This window comes from Centruroides sculpturatus, unplaced genomic scaffold (genome assembly GCF_000671375.1).
Source record: "Centruroides sculpturatus isolate CEXI.00-Female unplaced genomic scaffold, Cexi_2.0 scaffold434, whole genome shotgun sequence".
NCBI classification, from domain to species: domain Eukaryota; kingdom Metazoa; phylum Arthropoda; class Arachnida; order Scorpiones; family Buthidae; genus Centruroides; species Centruroides sculpturatus.
This window is the reverse complement of record NW_019384694.1, coordinates 407208-426718: the sequence shown is the minus strand read 5'-3', so window position 1 is coordinate 426718 and position 19511 is coordinate 407208. Positions and strand designations below refer to the sequence as shown.

Genomic DNA, 19511 nt, shown 5'->3' with positions numbered 1-19511 from the left:
ATAAAACATTTGTTTTGCACTTGTAAAATTACGTTTTGAATTCATAATTATTCAGTAGTAAATTCTGTATTTCCAACAATAATTTATAAGAAAAAATGGAATCATATATTATTTCTTTTAAAAATATATGTATAAATTCTTAGATATAATAAAATTTTACTTTTTATGTTTTGATTAATAATAATTATTACAATTAAATAATCTTATAAAAAGTTATGTACAGAAAAAAGTTAGAAACAATAATACAAATATATATTTACACACAAGTATACAATTTATATAATAATAATCTACAATTGCATTATAAGTAATATGGTTTGTGTAATGTAAAAACGTACAAAAATAACTGTTTAAAAAGTTTTTCATATTTCTGAAATTTTTTCTGTTTCTGGATTTAAATGAAGATATTCCGCAACAAAAACAGTAATTATTTTATTTAAATTATTGATAGTTGGGTGATGAAGGTTTTCACGGTTATCGCTTTCTCGGTGCCACACGGAAGGAAATGGGGACGGAATGATATGAATTATAGGCACATCTAAAATGAAAAAGAGATCATATTAATGAAACATAAATACTAAGAAAGAAATTACTGATTTAGATAATCAATGCTTATAATTGTTATTAAAATTATTTTATAAAAATAATTATTGAAATTTAGAAAAAAGTGCTTTGTTTCCTTCTACAATTGGTATCATATAAATGGTTATATTAATTTGAGCTATCAATGTTATAGCTCTAGACTGCATGCACATGACAATGATAAGGAATAAATATTGGCTACACCATTATCCTGCTGTCTTTTTTCTAGTATTAACTATAGATATTTACTTAAAGGACAAATTGGTAATCTGATAGCATGTTCTCTGACAACATTCTGATTTCAATTAAATAATCAGTAGTTAGTAATTACAATTTTTTAAAATCAATTTTGTAATTACAGTGGATGATTGGTTAATGAACAATTTGGACTATGAACAAATTGTATAACGAACACTTTTGCGAAAGATTTTTATGTTCGGACAACAAACATCTCACAGAACAAACACAAGAAGAAGCGATGTAAAATAATGAATACTGATTGGTGTTCCCTTGTCTTTGGGCAACAATTTGAAACTTTTCAGAGCACAGGAAATGTCGACATCAATGCTCAACCCTGTATATACTGATCGGATAGTATTCTCCAAACTTTGAAACTCTCCCTTGTAATTCCAGCCTTTTATTTTTCTGACAGAAAGAATTTTTTAAAGCATTCATGAGTCTATTAGGCGGGCACTCATTAAGTTTTGTGTCAGTTTTTATTTTCAAAAGGTGAGACTATAATAGCAAAGGTAGAGGGTGGGCAGATGTCTGATGCTGCTGGGCAGTATGGCTCGAACAGGTCTACAGTAGGCTGCAGTTCAATCTTATCTCAGAAAAATACAGTATAATCAAGAAGACTCAAGCAGCTAAAGGAGTAACAAAAATTACATCTGAGAAATAAACATTGAAGAGCTCATAATGGAACCTGAAACTGATCTGACGACAGAAGAACGCCAAGAACTCTTGAATGAAGAACACTAAGACACTTGGTGAGATATATTTTCTTCTGAAAAAGAGGACCAATGCTGACATCTGCTATTAAAGATCTTTTGAAGAAGTGGGAGGATGTCGGAACAATGGTCTTAGAATGGCATCCAAACCAGGTTGAGGTTAATAGGCTTAGGGATCTCTACAACAACAATGCTATTAATTAATTCCAAAAAATTCTGAAGAGAGAAAAGCAATTGATATTGGACAGATTCTTTAATGNAACGTATTTTATTACATAACGTTTATTTTATTTTATAAACTTTTTAATATATTTATTTTATATTATTTAAATTTGAAATGATTAATAACTTGAGTTTCAGAACAATCTTAAAGTTGATATTTTTATTGAGCCTTAACTACATTACCGGATTATAGTGTTTAATAGATTAATAAGAGACATTTTAAAAAGTAAAATAAATGAGCTTGACCAGCTGTTGTTACAATTTTGTTTATGGAATTTTTGGGGGTGATGCCATTTATATTTCAGTAAACAAATTGTTGCAGAACGTAACAACCCTTCCCAGATCGACGATGTTATTGTATGCCTTGGGTGATTTGCTACAATCATCTATTTATATATAGGCATAACTTATCATCATCAGTTATAGTTTTGGAATATGTAAATCGTATTTTCTTCATTACACACTTCGTGTGATCATGCGCTACATCCAGGGCCTTCGAGAACTTGTATGGGGCTAGGAGCAGACCGGTTCCTTTTTACCCTTTAGCGGGCCCCTTTTGCCATTGTTGTTTTGAATAAATGAAATACGTAGGCTGTTTCTCTATTAATGAAACGTAATTTTAAAGATTTTATTTATTTATTGTTAGTAAAAACAACATTAATTTATACAGATACGAATCACTACGGTCCCCTAAGATTTTTCCAGCATCTCCGACGGTCCTGATTACACCAATTTTTTCTCGTTATTTGGCGTTTGATTACGGTTCGAAACGCCTAAGACAGAAACCAGAACTTTCTGTCTCCGCAACTTCTTATCATTCATCATCAGATTTCTTATCCATCCTATCAATTTTTCGTTTGTAATTGTGCAGGTTCGTTACTTTTAATCTGGAAAATTCAGATCAGTTTACATAATCAAGGTATCCTATATGAACAAACATTTGCTTTTTATTTTCCCCCAAAAATTTAACAATAAACAAAATAGTTTATCTTTTTAATCAAAACATGTTCATAGTGTTTATGTAAGTTATATTTGTCATTTTTAAAATAATTGTTTTAATACTCTCTGCTTATGAACATTGGAGAGGACAAGTTGTTACAGTGTAACAACATGCTCCTAACCATGCTGTATCAAACATCCCCAATCTATGCGTTCGGCCATTCGATGCTGTCACTGTTAAACTAACAAAGCATCGAGCAAATCAATTCACAAGATCTGTTTCCTAGATTATAAACACTTCACACTGTCATTTTGATAATTATATCTTTGTTACAGACTTTCAGAAACAGATTTCTTTGTGCCTAAAAGTAGAGATTAAGTACAGAAAATAGGACCTATCTCGCTAACACATGCAACTAACTCGAAGCAGCCAATTCGGTTAGAAGAAAGATCCCACGATAAGGGAGCTAAGGCAGAAAAGGGACATTGCTGTTTTTTAAAAGTGTTTGTAATAACCAGCTCCAGTCTCCCCTAATTTTAAATTATAACTAAGAATTTTTACAACGACTGGCTCCTAACTCGAAGAATTGATCGTAACAATGAATGTATTTATCTATATCGGTGCGTGTTTATGTGCCCTACTTTTAATCTAACATCATTCTATTTATCTAAACAATAGTAAGCAACTTTTAATTACGATTTAATAGTTTGATTTAAGAAAAAAATAGCTTAATAATAGAATATCCAAATTAATTCTCTTGAGTATTCAAGCAATCCAATTGTATCAATAACATGTCTATTCAGAAACTTATTTTTAATAAGATAAATATAATAGTTGAACTGTTAGAGCCGATATATAAAAATTCTAATTTAGAGATAACAATAAGAGATTACAGGCACGATGTGGTAATTATTTGCGGTTAATTGCGAAACAAGCAAGCTCATTAACTTGCGATTTAACATGTTATTTATTTTAAATTATGAATTATGTAACTGCATAACTTGTTTATAATTCTCTTACATTCGGTATGGGAAGACGACGGATTTATAATAGATAAAAAGCGTTTAAACAAATTTATAATTCAGTTTTGTACTATTAAAACTATTACTTTTAGTTGTATATGAAAGGTCAAAGGGCATCACTATGGAAAATTTGTATTTAGTGGAGTAGGCCTATTAAAGAACCAGAATCTTGTGAGTTCATCTTGCTCTTTTCTGTAATAAATTGAATTATTATAGATTATATTTAGCTCCACAATACTATTTTGTAATCATTAAAATCACTCGAATATTTCTAAACTTACGACCATAGGAAAAGTATTGATTCGGTATTAACAGTTGTCATTATAAATCGATATTAATGTATTCTAATTGAATATTCAAGAAAATAATGCTTCTGATAGTTATGCTAAATAAGATATAATTATCTATTCGTAGCATATACCTGGACAGGAAAGGCAACAACATCTATAAGCTTTAACAGATGAAAAGATACACTTTTATTCACGAGTCAAGGTTTTATTGTTAATTAACTGAACCTGAGACTTATTAACTATGCCTCTTGTGTCCTTTAATAGTAGAATTTGGATCCTAGATTTAAATATTTATTAATAATTATAATGCTCTGAACTCCTTTTTATTGAGGTCAATGGGTCTATATATAAAGAACAGTAAACAGCCGCTTGTTTACAGCATCCTACTTAATACCTGGTGTTAATGTTATAGTATAATTGTATAAATGACATCTTTAAGTATTATATTCTTCTGTTATTTAGATATTATACTGCAAAAAAGTATATATACAGATGCAAACGACAATTTACAAGCTTGTGAGAAGTTGGGATTCAATTTAAGGTAGTAGCGGGGGGCCTAGAGGACCATTACTTTTAAATAAACAGAGGAAAAAGGTATTAAATAAGTGTATAAAGTAGATTTACATGCGATATATATAATTATACATATATATATGTAATATGCTTATATATATCCACACTAGTATAGGGTTGAATGTAAGTTTTCACGTTCAAATTCGGGCCTNCAGAATGGATTAATCAAATTCCCATAAAAATTTTTGGTAAGTTGATAATCAGTTAATGAATAATTCAGATAGCAAACACAGTCTTGGAACAAATTGTTCATTAACTGATCACCCACTGTAATTACAATGGATTCAAACATGTAATAAAATAAAACAGAAAAAGAAAGATACAGAAACAAGGCATTGCAACTAGAAAAATTTGCATGCTTTTAAAATTTTCTCTACGTAACTAGTTAGTTCAGCAATTGGATATTCTAAATTGCTAATTAACAAATTTGAAAAGATAAAGAAAATTTATTGGAATGAGTGATAAATAATATTGTGACGGTCAAGTTAAGAAGACTGGAAACAAGATGGAGTTATGGAGGTTTATCGCAAGCATTGATTACTGTTAATACTGAATGATGATAATAGTTTAGACAGAGAATGATCTGAAAATTAAGAATTTTCGTAATTTCATAGGTTTGTATTTCCTCTTAATTTTAAATGCAACAAAAAAGAAAACATTAATAACTTTTGAGTTATATAATATTGTTTGCCTGGATTTTATCAAATAAGGAACAAGAAACAGTTAAGTTAGCAACAAATGTTTATCAACACAAAAACTGGATGGAAATGACTACTTTATTGAAGAAAAAATTAAATAAAAGTTACCAAAGCAACTTGATTTAACATTCTTCACAAAACATAAGTCATCATTGCAAACAGTAATATAGCTAACCATTGTTTTTCATCTATAACCACATTTTATCAGAGACAAAACAACACTAAGGTTTATAAAACATTAGCATTTATAACATTACATTTATACAAAATGCATAGTAATAAATGCTAACATTTTGTAAACCTTAGTATTGTTTTGTCTGATAAAATGTGAGTAGTAGTGGTTTGACACACACTAATCACAAAAATTCATTTTTGAGTAAATTACAATGGAATTAAATAACGGAATTATTTCTGAGTATAAAAATTTGTCTACAATTTGAAATTATTTTTTGGAATTTTTTTAATTTTTACATTACATGAATACAGTTTGTTTATTTAATACAGTTCATTTAAGTGTTTCCACTTTTTCCTTCAGTTTATCTAAAGCAATTACAAAACCAAGCTTTCCATCTCCTTTCCATATTTCTCTGTTAACTTTAAAATATCGCAAAACAATAGAAAAATTATCGGGAATATCGAAGGAAAAATTCTTCACTGCAGCAACACAGCTATCCAACGACTCGTACGAACGAAAAGAAACAGAATAATTTCTGTCTCTGTTGTAGGTAATAATAAAACTGTGTTAAAATAAATTCTAACATATCTTAAAATTTAATTTATATCAAAAACCAACCAATCACATTTCTTATGTAATTAATTCAAGTATTGTAAAAGGTAAGTATTTATAAACAGGACAATTTATTTGTAATTTTTATTTTAAAAATTAATTTTTGTGATTAGTGTGTGTCAAACCACTACTACTTATGCCCCTAACACTTAAATACTAAAAGTTTTAAAATATGAAATAAGCTCTATGAAATAAGATAAACCTAGGATTAACCAACTAATGCTAACTTTATCCAAGGCTTTTAGTTAAAACAAGTAATGATCTATTAATTTTGAACTTTATCTGTACAAAGTGTGTTTTATGTAAGTCACAAGCATGCCTAGGATAAACTGAAATTATCCAAAAATAGATGGATGGAGAACAAAGCTTAAAATTCAGGCTTTATTCAGATAATTATGGATAGAGCTAAATATAGATGTTGCTTTTTTATAAACTGAGCATTTAGTTTTTTTAGTTATTACATGGATAGTGGAAACAGGGCAATGTTGCTAGTTTTGGCAATTTTAAAGCCTGGTAATATGGTGACAATTTTTTCAATTTAATGATTTTTTTCATGCCTACGATAAACTTAAAAACACTTGTAAACTCCAGGACTACACTGTATTAATGAAAATGAAGATATACAAAACTATGACAAGACGTCTTAAGTCTTTTTGAACAAAAGATTATTTTTAAAAATAATCTTTTAAAAATAATTTTTAAAAATAATCTTTTGTTCAAAAAGACTTAAGACATCTTGTCATAGTTTTGTATATCTTCATTTTCATTAATACAGTGTAGTCCTGGAGTTTACAAGTGTTTTTAAGTTTATCCTAGGCATAAAAAAAATTTTTAAAAAAATATTGTGACACTACCTTTTATTTAAGGCTAAGTTCCATAAAAATGCAAAAATACTAAAAGTTTTATCAGAGAATATTTTTTGCTTTTTAAATTGTATTTATTACTACGGTCAACTCCTCTAGATGTTACTTAAGATCTATGTACTGTACATAATGATAGTTTGTAAATCAAAGTACTTCTTATTGTTACTTCAAGCTATGATTTTTAAGTTAAGCTTGACAATGTTTTAGTGAAATAACTGGCAAAACTTATTTTCATTCATTTAATTGTTTTTATATGATAGAGAAGTAATAAATTATAATTGATTTTAAAAATAAAATTCCTTCTTTTATTCATCCAACTTGCATTGGAAAGAATGCAAAATATTTAACTAAAATAAAATGCTAAATTTTCTCTTCACTTTATCCAAAATGGGATGATGTTTACAAACAACCAATAAGCTTTACTAACTAGCATCTTAACCACCTACTTCCAGCAAATTTTTAATATCTTATTAATTAATTAGCCTTAATGTAGTCCAATAAGAATCTGTAGTTTGGTTGTTTATCTAAAATGGGATGAATAAAGCCTGAAATTTAAGTTTTACTTTTGCTTCATTTATCTATTTTTGGACAAAGTCTGCATTATCAGTTTTTAACTTAGTTTATTCAATTCATAAGCAGATGAAGCTTGTTTAAAACAGATAAAGTTCCAAACAGATTGTTACCAGTACTTGCTTTTACCAAAAGAGTTAGATAAAGTTAGCATTAGACAGTAAATCCTAGCTTTATCTGATTCATGGGCTTTAGCCATTACATAGTATTTTCAAGTTATGTAATTGTTAGTATTAAAATAAATTTATGTGAATCTTAATTCTATTATAATCTCATCTCTGAATGATTTTGTTTAGAATTTACTTAAATATAACTACTATACATGCTGTATATAAAAATAATAATTAATGTTTATATACTGATTTTAATAAAAATTTAATTAATTACTTACTTTTTTTCATAAATGGAATGTGATCATCTTCAATAAAAGACAAAGTAGAATATTTACTGAAGTAATTTGTTTTTACTTCAGGAGGATGACTTTCTATATGTTTTAAAGAGTTCAACTTTTGTTCTATTAAGGAAAAATTTTTTGTTAATTTATATTTTAAAAATATTTCAAAAAGTAAATTTATAGTAAAATTTTTTTGTATATCCTTCAATTTACAAGTAATTTAATTTATTATTCTAATTCTAATTTATTATTATTATGAAAGTAAAACAGTCTTTAATTTATTAGTTTTAATTAAATAAGTGTTTACTTGGTCCAAAACAGTTTTACCCAGTATTCAGTCTGTAATGTTCTTAATAAAGTTTAAATTGCTTAAAATAAAAATACTTCACAAGTTTTCTTTAATAAACAAAATAACTAAATAATTTTTATTTTAAATAAGAATTTTAAGTACAAAGTATTTTATTTCAAATTTATCTTAAAAAAATTATTATTTTGTTATAAAAATTACATTGGTCATCAGAAATCATTGTTTTTTTTTGTTTATGAAAGTAATTTTATTATTATATTACAGTAGAGTATCGATTAGCCAAATATCAATCAACTGAAATGTCAATTAACCTTTAATTGTCATTTCGCTTTCCAGTCAGCAAATTTAAATTTCCGCTAGTGCTGTGGCACTGCAATCTTTGGCTATGTCTTGAGCTACTCCAATATTATTTTTGTTGGTGTGGTGTTTTAGCTGGCAGCACTGGTGCGATCATGAGAGGGTACTTAAGAATGTACCAGGATTTGAATGAATTTCAACATGGATAGTTTAATATATTTTTTTGTACATAACTGGTTATCTGAAAAATCGATTTTCTGAACAACCCCAGTCCCCAATTGATTTGGATAATTGATGCTCTACTGCATTTGGTTCAAGTGTTAGAAATAATATTTATTTAATATCATGCTTTTCATTTAAATTTGTAACTTTAATTGTTTGTAATTTTGTAATTGTGTCAGGATTATTAATTATATTAATATGTTCACTTTTGATTCAGTATTTGATGTCAAAGAATATTCTTGAATATTTAAGTGTAATTTAAATATATTCTAATAACAACTTACCTGCATTAACTAGTTCCATATAAAGTGAATGTGTATCTGGAAAATAACTATGAAATGAAGGATTTGATGAACCAATCAAATCAAGTAAAACAAGAACATCCTGTAAAAAAAAAAAAGACAACAAATTATTATTTCAGTTCTGTTTAATGTTAAATGTGATACAGTTAATATATAATGTATTTTATGATATACAGTATATTAAATTTGAGGAAAATTGATTCTGTGAAAGAAAATAAAAATCCAGAAAAGCATATTTTAGATTTTAATTGTAATTATCATTTTAAAAAATCACTGATAACAGATCAATAACTAATTATAAATAAAACAATTTTTCAATATAACAGTAACTATTATTTCTTAAATAATATTAAAATGAATATATGGACACATTTAATACAATAAAAACAACAGAGAAGAAGAAATTAATAAATATAATGTTTATCAAATGGCCTGATAGGAATATTCCTGTATAGACAGGCTAGATCATAAGCATACAGTCCAACAGTAAGTCTGTTTATAAACATAAATGGCATTTTTTGACAAATTGTAATATTTTTAAGTTTAATAAACATACATATTAATCAAAGATAATTTTTTCAAGCATGAAAAATATTTATTCAAAGAAAACTTCATTTTATAAGCAAACAGTACAAGTGTGAAAGCAATAAATTTTTATTTTCACATCTATATGATACTGAAGATAAATACAACAAAGCTAGAACAAATAACTTCAAATCAATACCTTTCACACTTTTCCAGTGAGAGGTTTATTTTAACATATAAACAAACAAATTTTTTTGGATTATTTCATAAACCTGCTTTAGTATATATATAACATCTCAAAGCCCAAGAGTTATATTAAAGCCAAATGGATTGCCAGATTAAATTGGGCTAAATCACCACTAATGGAAGTGCTTAATGTCTACCTCTAGTGACAAATTATTCTATATTTAATAACTAATAGTAATGGTAATGTAGTATGATTTAATCTGGCAATCATTTGACTTTAACCTGCTTTAGGTTTATCATTTGAAAATGCATTTTAAATTCCACACAGGAATGTTTACACATGTTCTACGACATTACTGTTTAAATTTTAAAATATTCATACCTTAAGAATGTTTAATTTTAAAATACAAAGTATAACTTAAAGATTTCGAAAAAATGATTATTGAACATATTTAAGCACAGTCTTAATAATTTGAATTTTCTCTGTGTGTAAAGTTGCCCTTTGTTTCTTATGAGTTATCAAAGATTTCTATGCACTAGAAAAGGAATCAGAGTCTATATAGTTTAATATATCTACTTTTTAGCATCGCCTAAAACAGGTTTATGAAATAAACTGAAAACATTTGCTTGTTCATATCTATATCTATACTATTATATAAAGAGACAATGTATTTTTCGTTTGTGACCACTAACCGTGAAAACTACTGAACCAATCGTTACCAAATTTTAACTGTAGCATCTTTATGACCCCCGGAATGTTTACCACTAATCAAACCTGCAGATTTTTTATTAATTAAATAAAACTACAATGGATTTTTGTCTAGGGTTGGCTTATATGTCCAACAGATGGCGCTACGAGTATGACGCCCTAAGTTTGCTTTTCTGTGAGGATGGACTAAAGTAGATCATCATCTATCTATCTATATAAATAAAAATGTAATGTTCGTTTGTTCCTACCAATTCCTTTGAAATTTTCACACAACGCTGCATTCGAATACGCACGTGTTTTTATATAATATATGTGTCAAAATTCCCCCCACTGGGGGGAGATGAACAGGATTAAGGCTTACCATAAAGAACTCTGCTTCTATTTCTACTATTTTAGATGCGGTTTTTTGTGTTTTTGATTCCGTTTTAATACGGTATGTCAACAGAATATACACTAAAAAGGAATTTTTCAATATTCCCCCCGTGGGGGAGAGGGACAGGATTAAGGCTTACCTTGAAGAACTTGATTTCTATTATACTGTTTTAGATGCGGGTTTTTGCGTTTTTGATTGCATTTTAATAGGGCACGCCAAGAGAATGTACATTAAAAAGAAATTTTTCGAAAAATTTCCCTCCACACGGGGGAAGTGTTATACATTTATACACTTTGAGCCACAACAACGCGTGGCGGGGTCTGCTAGTCTTAAATAAACCTCTTGCTGGAAAAGTGTGAAAAGTATTGATTTGAAGACTGAAGACAAAATATACTTACCCTGTAATAAGGGAAAAATGGTTATAAGTATGCCAAAAGATAATATTTATAAATAAATTTGTCTGAGTGAACAAACAAAACACATAAAAGGGACATCAGATGAATCATATTGAAAATCAGAATTAGGTGTAGCAGTATTCAATATAATAAAGAACATATTTAATGTTTTTAAGAATATTTAACATCACTCAAGTTCTAAAACCACAATTCCATTATGATTGACATATTGTTTGGCTACCTTACAGTTTTTGGCTCTTACTGTTCAACTCTATAAATGTTCCATTTTATTATTATAGTAGAGCTGTTACTTTTTGTTTTAATATGTTACAGAAAGCCAGTGACTTTTATTTTTTGTTTTTTAATCTTCCTTACACTTGTAGATACTATCAAATAATTGTATCATCTTCCACTATACTGTCTTACTAGCCTTGTAGTGAAACCATTTCTTTTTGTATTTTCAACTATTATGTATTTATTTCTATGCATTCCTAAGTAAATTTTTATTCAAATATTGTATATTAATTTAAATTAACGTTTTTAATTTTAAGGGTTCTATACTTCTTTGTAAATGCTGAATGTTATCATCCCTTGTAAACAAGTTTTTTTAACTTTAAGAAAAACAAACTGCTAATCTTTTATAGTGGTCCTTTTTGTATTTTAATATATAAAATGCTTTTCAAGCTTATCATCAGATATAACTGAAACTCATTTGATTAAAGAATATCAATTTAAATTTCCTTCTGTCAAATTAATGACATGGGATTGATTATTATCAGTGGCAAGGTTTTTCATGACCCTTTCAGCTCAGTACCCTACTGGAATCTTTTCCCTCTTTCTCATCCCCTCCTCTTTTTCTTCTTTCAGCCTAGAGTTTTGAATAGGTTTTACTACATAACAATATATACTGACAATATAGAATTACTGTGTTCATTTAAATGTTGAGGTATGTTAATGATAATTATCATTGTAAAATATAAAAAATGCAATTATCCAGAAAGAGCAGTATAGAAAATTTTTTAATTTACAATACTTTCCAATTGTTGACAAAATATAATATTAGTAATATTTTTGAAAGTAATCCTTAGCCAGTGAGTTTTGTATGAAGAAATATTTAAGGTTTTATAGTCATATTTATATTGCTATATGAAAAGAAATGCTTATACAAAAACAAACAAAAATAAAAGGATGTTTCTAATAAGCTTTATCCAATTTCAAAAAAAATCACATAAGTATCTTCAGTCATATAACAAGAACTGAGAGGTAATTCTATTCAGGAGTAAAAATACAGTATTTCTGATTTGTATTACCAAACTTGCCTTCAAGTAAATTATTGACCAGATGTTCCTAACTCATCAGATGTATAATTTATCATGAATAATGTAAGTCAAAACACTGTTTCCTTTTTTCAATCTCCCAGCTATTATACATAACTGAGAAAAAGTATGGCAATCAGTCAAAAAATGATCCCTCAAGATTTTTACATTTTTGGACTTAGAACCTTAAAACATTGAGAAATGCAAAAAAAATTTTAAGATAATTTCTATATGTATGGATGTTTTTGTGTATGTGCATGTGCATGGGACATGATTTTGTTCACTCTGTTTGAAGCTTAAAACTCCTGTGCTTTTTGTTGAAAATTTATGAAATTTTGCAGGGAGGTTTGCTTATTGGGGGAATTGATGCTATTAAATTTTGGTGATTAAAGATCAAGAGGGTAAGGAGATAAGGAGAGTTGTGAGTATCCCTGGTCAACTGGAGTAGGGTCAACTTGACAATTTTACTTGTTTTTAGAATTTACAATTTTTTATAAAGCACATCCCTACTCTCAAAATTAAGCCTTTTGCCATTTTATAATAGTTAAAAATATAACAAGTTTTTAACAATAAAATATCATAACATATGACACCACAAAATGTTGCCAGGAAAGTTAAGCAACTCATTATTGAATTTTCCTATCCATAGCAACCAACACTATTGCAAGCCAGGCTACCTGATAACTTTTGACTGCTATAATATGCTAGTCAATTGCATTGGCAAATCAATCAATCAATCTTCAAGAAAATTCAATGTTTAGCTATCTTAACAATATATCTAAGAAAAATTTCTTTAGAATACTAAAATATGATTATCTTTATTTTCAATGGTTTATATCATTATAGTTTTGAATGTAATGGACATATTGTAAAGGCAGGATATCCTTGTATGCAAAGGTATTGTAAGGTGTTTCTATGACACTTTTCACTTTGTAGGTCATTTACTGGACATCTGCTAGAAATTCACAAGAGGCTCGAATTTTCCCACGCGATTAGTTTCCAAACTATTACTATATTTACTATACTTTATGTCAATCTTTTTTAAGTAACATTTCCGGCATCGAACTAAACTCCTACCTAATTCAATCGATCGATCTTTGTTAAAAATGATCAAAAAAAAAAAAAGAAGAATAGTTATCGTGGTTAAAATCGATCCCTCATAGCTTGGGGCATACTTTAATATATAGGTAAAGAGACCAAGGACTTTTCACCTAAGGATCGAATTTCGATCTTCAGCCATTCTTCTAAAAAGTAGAATGCCTTTTTTTAAAAAATATTAAAATAAAATTGATTTTTTTGGTTAATTTTTTACACTATAAAATATTGTAATATTTAAATTTTTACAGTATAAAACAATGTTGTTTATTTAGTGATTAATAAATTTCTTCTCGAATGACAATGATTGATGCTGATGCGTGACAGATAAATTGTTAGGAAATAAACAAAATGTAATTAATTATATTTAAATAAATTATTTTAAACGTAAACATAAGAAAATTTAATTTATAAATATGAATTAAATAAACGAATACGAAGCAGTGTTTTAGTTAGAAAAAGAAGTTTAAAATTCGATCCATTCGTAGCCGATGAATTAGAAGAAGCTTTAACGATAACTAATATTAAATTTTACATTTTTAAATTTCTCATCGAATTGTGTTAAAAAAAAAAAAAAAAATTATTGGTAGGTGGCACAACTGTAGCAGGAGGGCGATGAGATAATTAACAGGGCATACAAACTATTGACAAAAGTCCTATTGTGTGACATAGTAGATAATGGGAGAGGTGGAGAAAGTTTGACGGTGGGGACACAACCCGCACTCCTAACCCCCATGTAGAGTGTCTGGGGTTTCTCCCACGTGTTCTCTACTTGACAAGGAATGATGGGAAGATGGCGGCTAATTTGTCAGATGCTGCGAAAACTCGTACAATCGCCAGCATTGACAGCTGACACACCATGCTAAGCCTATCGACTCTTAGGGCGTCCCGTGTACAGGACGTCTTCACATCTGTCCTCTAACTGTCTATCTTCACCTCCGAACTGAACAAACTTCTCTCTTTTAATGGGGGGTTGAGTGACAAATTTGGTGCAATTGGTACAAAATTGGGAGCAACCTATTTTAATCGAAGACATTTCTAAAGAATCGCAGCTAATTTTGATCCCTTAATAAGAAAAAAAAAAACCTCTTTAACCTCTTTTGTACTATATTCAAAAAAATAGTTTGAAGTTTAGTAAATAAATTGGAATTGTATCTGAATTCTATATGTTGTAAGCGTATTTTTGTAAAGGATTTTTACTTNATATTTTCTAGAATTATAAAGAAATCATTTCTGTAGACTTTGTTTTAAAATTTTAAAATTGTTAAATGATTTGAAATATTAATATCTTAATATTCAAACAAACTGTAATTATAAACTTTTGAAAATAAGATAACTTTTTAGCATTTCAAAATATCAATTTTACACTGTATTAATAATTATACAAATTAGACTACTTATGATACTCTTATGATAAATCATATTTTTAAAATGCAATTAACTTACCATTCGATCCAAAAAACTGACAAAGTCACCATGGTTTTTACAAAAATCTTTTTGCCTTCCTTCTGGAAACTTTTTAGTATTCCATAATTTGGCTAAATGTTTTGATCCATAAAGAGAATCATCTTTACTCCAGCGCTGGAAGGCTTCTTCACCATCAAAAAATATCATTTGAAGTGTAAGTATATCTTTCTGTAATAAATATTAACATATTTAATAAATAAAAGGTTTTTGATCTTAATTTGAAAAATAAATATATTAAAAGATACTTAAAAAAGACAACTGAAAAATTAAATTTATTAATTATAATTTAAATCTATCTACAAATTCATTCCTATTAGTTTTACAAAATAAAATTAATTTTCATATTTATCAGATTCAAAAATACTGTAAAGAAAATAAATAATGTAAAATTTATGTAAATGTTTCCAGACAATAAAATTATTCAGAATGTATTCAAATGTTCCATTAAAAGAACAAGTTCACGCAAAATATGCAGGCTTCATAGATACAATAATAACATGGGATTGCTTCTGCTGCAGTTTAACCATCATGGACAGTTTGTTACAGTTTTAACTGTGTGATACTGAAGGTTAGTTCACACTGAGAGAATAGCAAGAGCAAATAAAAAAAAAACAAAAAGCAATTTTTATTTGCTTAGTGAAATTGATCCACACAACCAAAAGCAAAAAGAAACTGAATTTTAAGCAGCCAATCATTTGCAAGCAAGAGAAAATGTGATCTCGAAAAACAAAATGGCTGCTTCCAATATTCTGTTGTTAACCATGTCTGTTTATTTATTGAGAAAAATAAAGATACATCAAAAAGAAAACAATTCTGAGTGAATGGAATATTAAAAAACCATAAATTACAACATCTACTCTATTGAGTGAGAAAGTTTCTGTAGCCATCTTGAAAACAACAAGAACTACACAACAACTAACAGGAATATGATTGGTGGCAAAAAAGCTTGACAGTTCTGAACTTCAAAACAATTCATGAAATAGTAAAATTTGCTGGAAACAACGTCATCTGTAGACTACTATTCCTGGTGTTGAGTTTCACAACAAATTGTTTAAAGGAAGCTTCAAAAAGCAATCTTTTTGTCAGATGCCCAATATGTTGTGTTCCATTGACCTCTACACACAAAAGAGTTTGTTTAAGGTAGTGTCAACAACATTGCATTGGACTTTCAATGACTGTCAATATTCTGTTCATTGTCCAGATATAGTTTACAGAATGATTCTTGACAAATTACAATATAGAGAAAGTAGGAAACTCAATACAATAGCACTGAAAAATTAAATTTATCAATTATAGAACATTGTGGAACATTGTGGAAACAGACCAGTTTTCAGGTGATGATATGATCTGTAGTGGAATTTATGCTTAATGGCCATACTGAATACCACATTTTTGGTTACCAACCTTTGGTTGGCGATATCATACCCATGTTCCTGTATCCTTTTGCTTAGTGAGCACTTCGTGGATCCAATGTATACTAGATAATACTGGAATCTGTGGTCTCTGAGAGAAACCATATAGACAGACAGTGCCCGACTTTCCTTGGTCCTGTCTTTGTCATTGCGCAATAGCCCATATACTGTGCTAGATCTCTTATTGCCTATAAGAGATCTAGCACAGTATATGGGCTATTGCGCTTTTATGGTTAGCAATCTCTTTATAGATGGAGCTTAGTGCTGGTTGTATTGTACCACCATACGTGATTGGTTGATGCTGTGATTATGGATGTCGTTGGGCTTTACCTCTGTGTTATGAGTATGGCGCAATAAGTTATGTATCATGCATCTACCATACCCATGTCTTACTGCTATGTTTTCAAAGCGCTTCAATTCTGCCACCATATCCTCCCATCCCTAGTGTGGTGCACACTAGGGATGGGAGTATGCCCTTCTAGTTAGCACATGGAATGCAGAGATCTCATAAGAAAAATGGTCAGCAGAGTTCGACAGAATAAATATTGGTACATAGAAAGGTATGTAATGTATGCTGGTTTGCACTCTGCCTGCGTCCAGGTAAATGTTGAAATCTAGAAAATGCGCATTTGTGTCACTCTTCTGATCTAGCTTGATTGTAAGGCCAAATGGGTTGTTGTTCATGGAACCTATGAAATCATTTACATTGGTCTCAGCCTTCCAAAGAATGAAGATGTCATCTACATACCTTTCGTAAACTAGAATGTTTGGTAGGAATAGAGGTATGACCTTTTGCTCCAATTGTTGAACCACCAATTTGCACAAGTCCCCTGAAAGGGTATGCCCCATTTTTTGTAAATAAATACCGTTATTGAAGCAGAAGAATAAGGTATAGCATAAGAGGTGCATTAGCTCTAACACATGTTTATAATGCGTACTCACCCCTTCACAGCTTAATAACAGATCCCTGAGAGCACAGAAGCATGATTATATTTTAATCAAGAGGTATAGGGAGACAAAATCCAAGATGGTAATGCATGCTATGTCTGCTTCCTTAACTTGTTGTAAAATATCAATTAGTTCATTGGAGTTCTTGACATTCCAATCATACCCCTTTAAGTGCTCAGATATAAAGTTGTGTACCGCACTGTCAAGCAACCTAGTAGGAAACCTAGATTTATCTAGAACAGGTCTCAGGGAAGGTATCAGTTTATGCATCTTTGCAAATGCAAATAGTCTAGGAATATCGGGCAAGGCAACCACCACCCTGTTCAATCTCCACACCTTGGCCAAGGGAGTTTGTGTGAATTATTTCACACAAACTCCCTTGTAACCTATTTAGGTATGCATCATTGACGGGTTCACAGTCAGTGTCTATGAAGTACTGCTGCATTAGGGATTTGTAGATATCCTCCTTCAGTAAGACATCCTGATTCTGCAAGAAGTTGAAATAGTTTTTTATTGCTTGTAGTGCCAAAAGTACAGAGTAGTGAGAAATAAATTTCCCACTTCAGAGAGCTCTGGAGTGTATTCTACTGCTTGAAATGAGACAAAATTTCAACTACAGATAATTCAAATAATGCACTTGACATTTCTTAAATAAAAAAAATAATGCAAAAATCTGTCAATAGGTGCTCTGGAGCACACAGAAATAATAAATATGCATGCACATACAAATGTTGAATATGTAGCACTAAAACTGCTCAATATGTTCTCCTTCGTTTTGAACAATGTGCTCTAGTTGCAAAAACCATATTTTCCACAGCTGATTGCAGTGAATCTGCAGAATATCCAGAACATGGTGATGAATGCTGTCCTTCAGATCAGAATAGATGCAGGTCTTCTATGGTACTCATTGTCCTTCAGGAAATCCCATAACAAAAAGTCACAAGGGGTGATATCTGGCGAGCGAGGAGGCCATGTTGTAGGAAAATAATGGCTGATTACCCATGCATCTGTGAAATGCCGTCTTACTCGTTAGTATGGTTTTGCGATTAGGGCACATTGTTCAAAATGAATGAGGACATATTGAGTAGTTTTAGTCCTACATATTCAACATTTATGTATGCATGCATATTCAATATTTCTGTGTGCTCCAGCACCACTCATTAAAGAATTTTTGTACTATTTTTTTTATTTAAGAAATGTCAAGCACATCATTTGAATTATCTGTAATCCAAATTTTGTCTCATTTTGAGCAGTAGAACGCATTCAAAGAATTCTCTGAAGTGGAAAACTTATTTCTCACTAACCCTGTACTATAGTGGTGAGTTTTGTTACTTTTTTTTATGGAAATGTATTCCTTATGTCCTGAAATGTCATCATAAGAAATTTAGTTGTATTTAAACTACGAAATATTTCTCTAGACAGTATCGGTTTATAAAATATTCTTTCTGTCTTATATCACAGTACTTCCAAGATAGTACTACATACCGAAACCAGATATAATATTCCCATCCATTTTTAAATTAAAACCATTGTACACATTTTTACTACTTTATTGCATGTTTTACTGTCTGTTTCGATATTAAAAATGTTATTATTGTAGATCTGAATAGAACTACCCTCTACCCACATTGCTCTTTTAATGGGCCTAAAAAATATATTTTTCCTAGAGCCTTGCAAAAAGGTATGATTTAGCAATGACATTATAATTTGGCAGCCTTAATTAAAAGATAGTATCAGACTGCATGTGAGAAACATTACAAAGAATCAATTACAGCTTGCCATTGAACACACTGTTCATCACCTTCATAATAGGGACCACATTAACCAGTCATACTATACATACCTGGTCATACTATACAGAGACCTTGCTAAGGTCTCTGTATAGTATGACCAGGGCTGGATCATCGCATAGACAAATGAGACAAATGTCTAGGGCCTGGTCAAACTGTCTATTTTGAAAAGATTTGTAAATAAGATAGTTTACTTTTCTATTGGACAACTGTATATAATAGCCAAATAAACAAAAATATATTGCTTTTTATATGGTTATTGTAAATTCTAAAATT

The 19511-nt window shown here is 29.5% G+C and overlaps 1 protein-coding gene across 1 annotated transcript; it reads right to left on the bottom strand.

Annotated features, from left to right (window-relative positions):
• Positions 1–271: 271 nt before the first annotated feature.
• On the bottom strand, positions 272–19296 carry LOC111627391 (glutaminyl-peptide cyclotransferase-like). Its single transcript, XM_023370956.1, has 6 exons — positions 19289–19296; positions 17246–17327; positions 15065–15253; positions 9002–9101; positions 7889–8011; positions 272–538 (listed from the first exon to the last, which is right to left on the bottom strand). The coding sequence occupies exons 1-6, from the start codon at positions 19294–19296 to the stop codon at positions 363–365; spliced, it is 678 nt and encodes a 225-aa protein (XP_023226724.1). The 3' UTR covers positions 272–362.
• Positions 19297–19511: the final 215 nt, after the last annotated feature.

Excerpts from the sequence above, each read along its gene's own strand:
- LOC111627391 (XM_023370956.1), bottom strand. Across the intron at positions 15,254-17,245 it reads AACATTCTAGTTTACGAAAG|AAAGATATACTTACACTTCA; the intron begins GTATGTAGATGA and ends TATTTATTACAG. Across the intron at positions 8,012-9,001 it reads TATGGAACTAGTTAATGCAG|AACAAAAGTTGAACTCTTTA; the intron begins GTAAGTTGTTAT and ends TTTCCTTAATAG.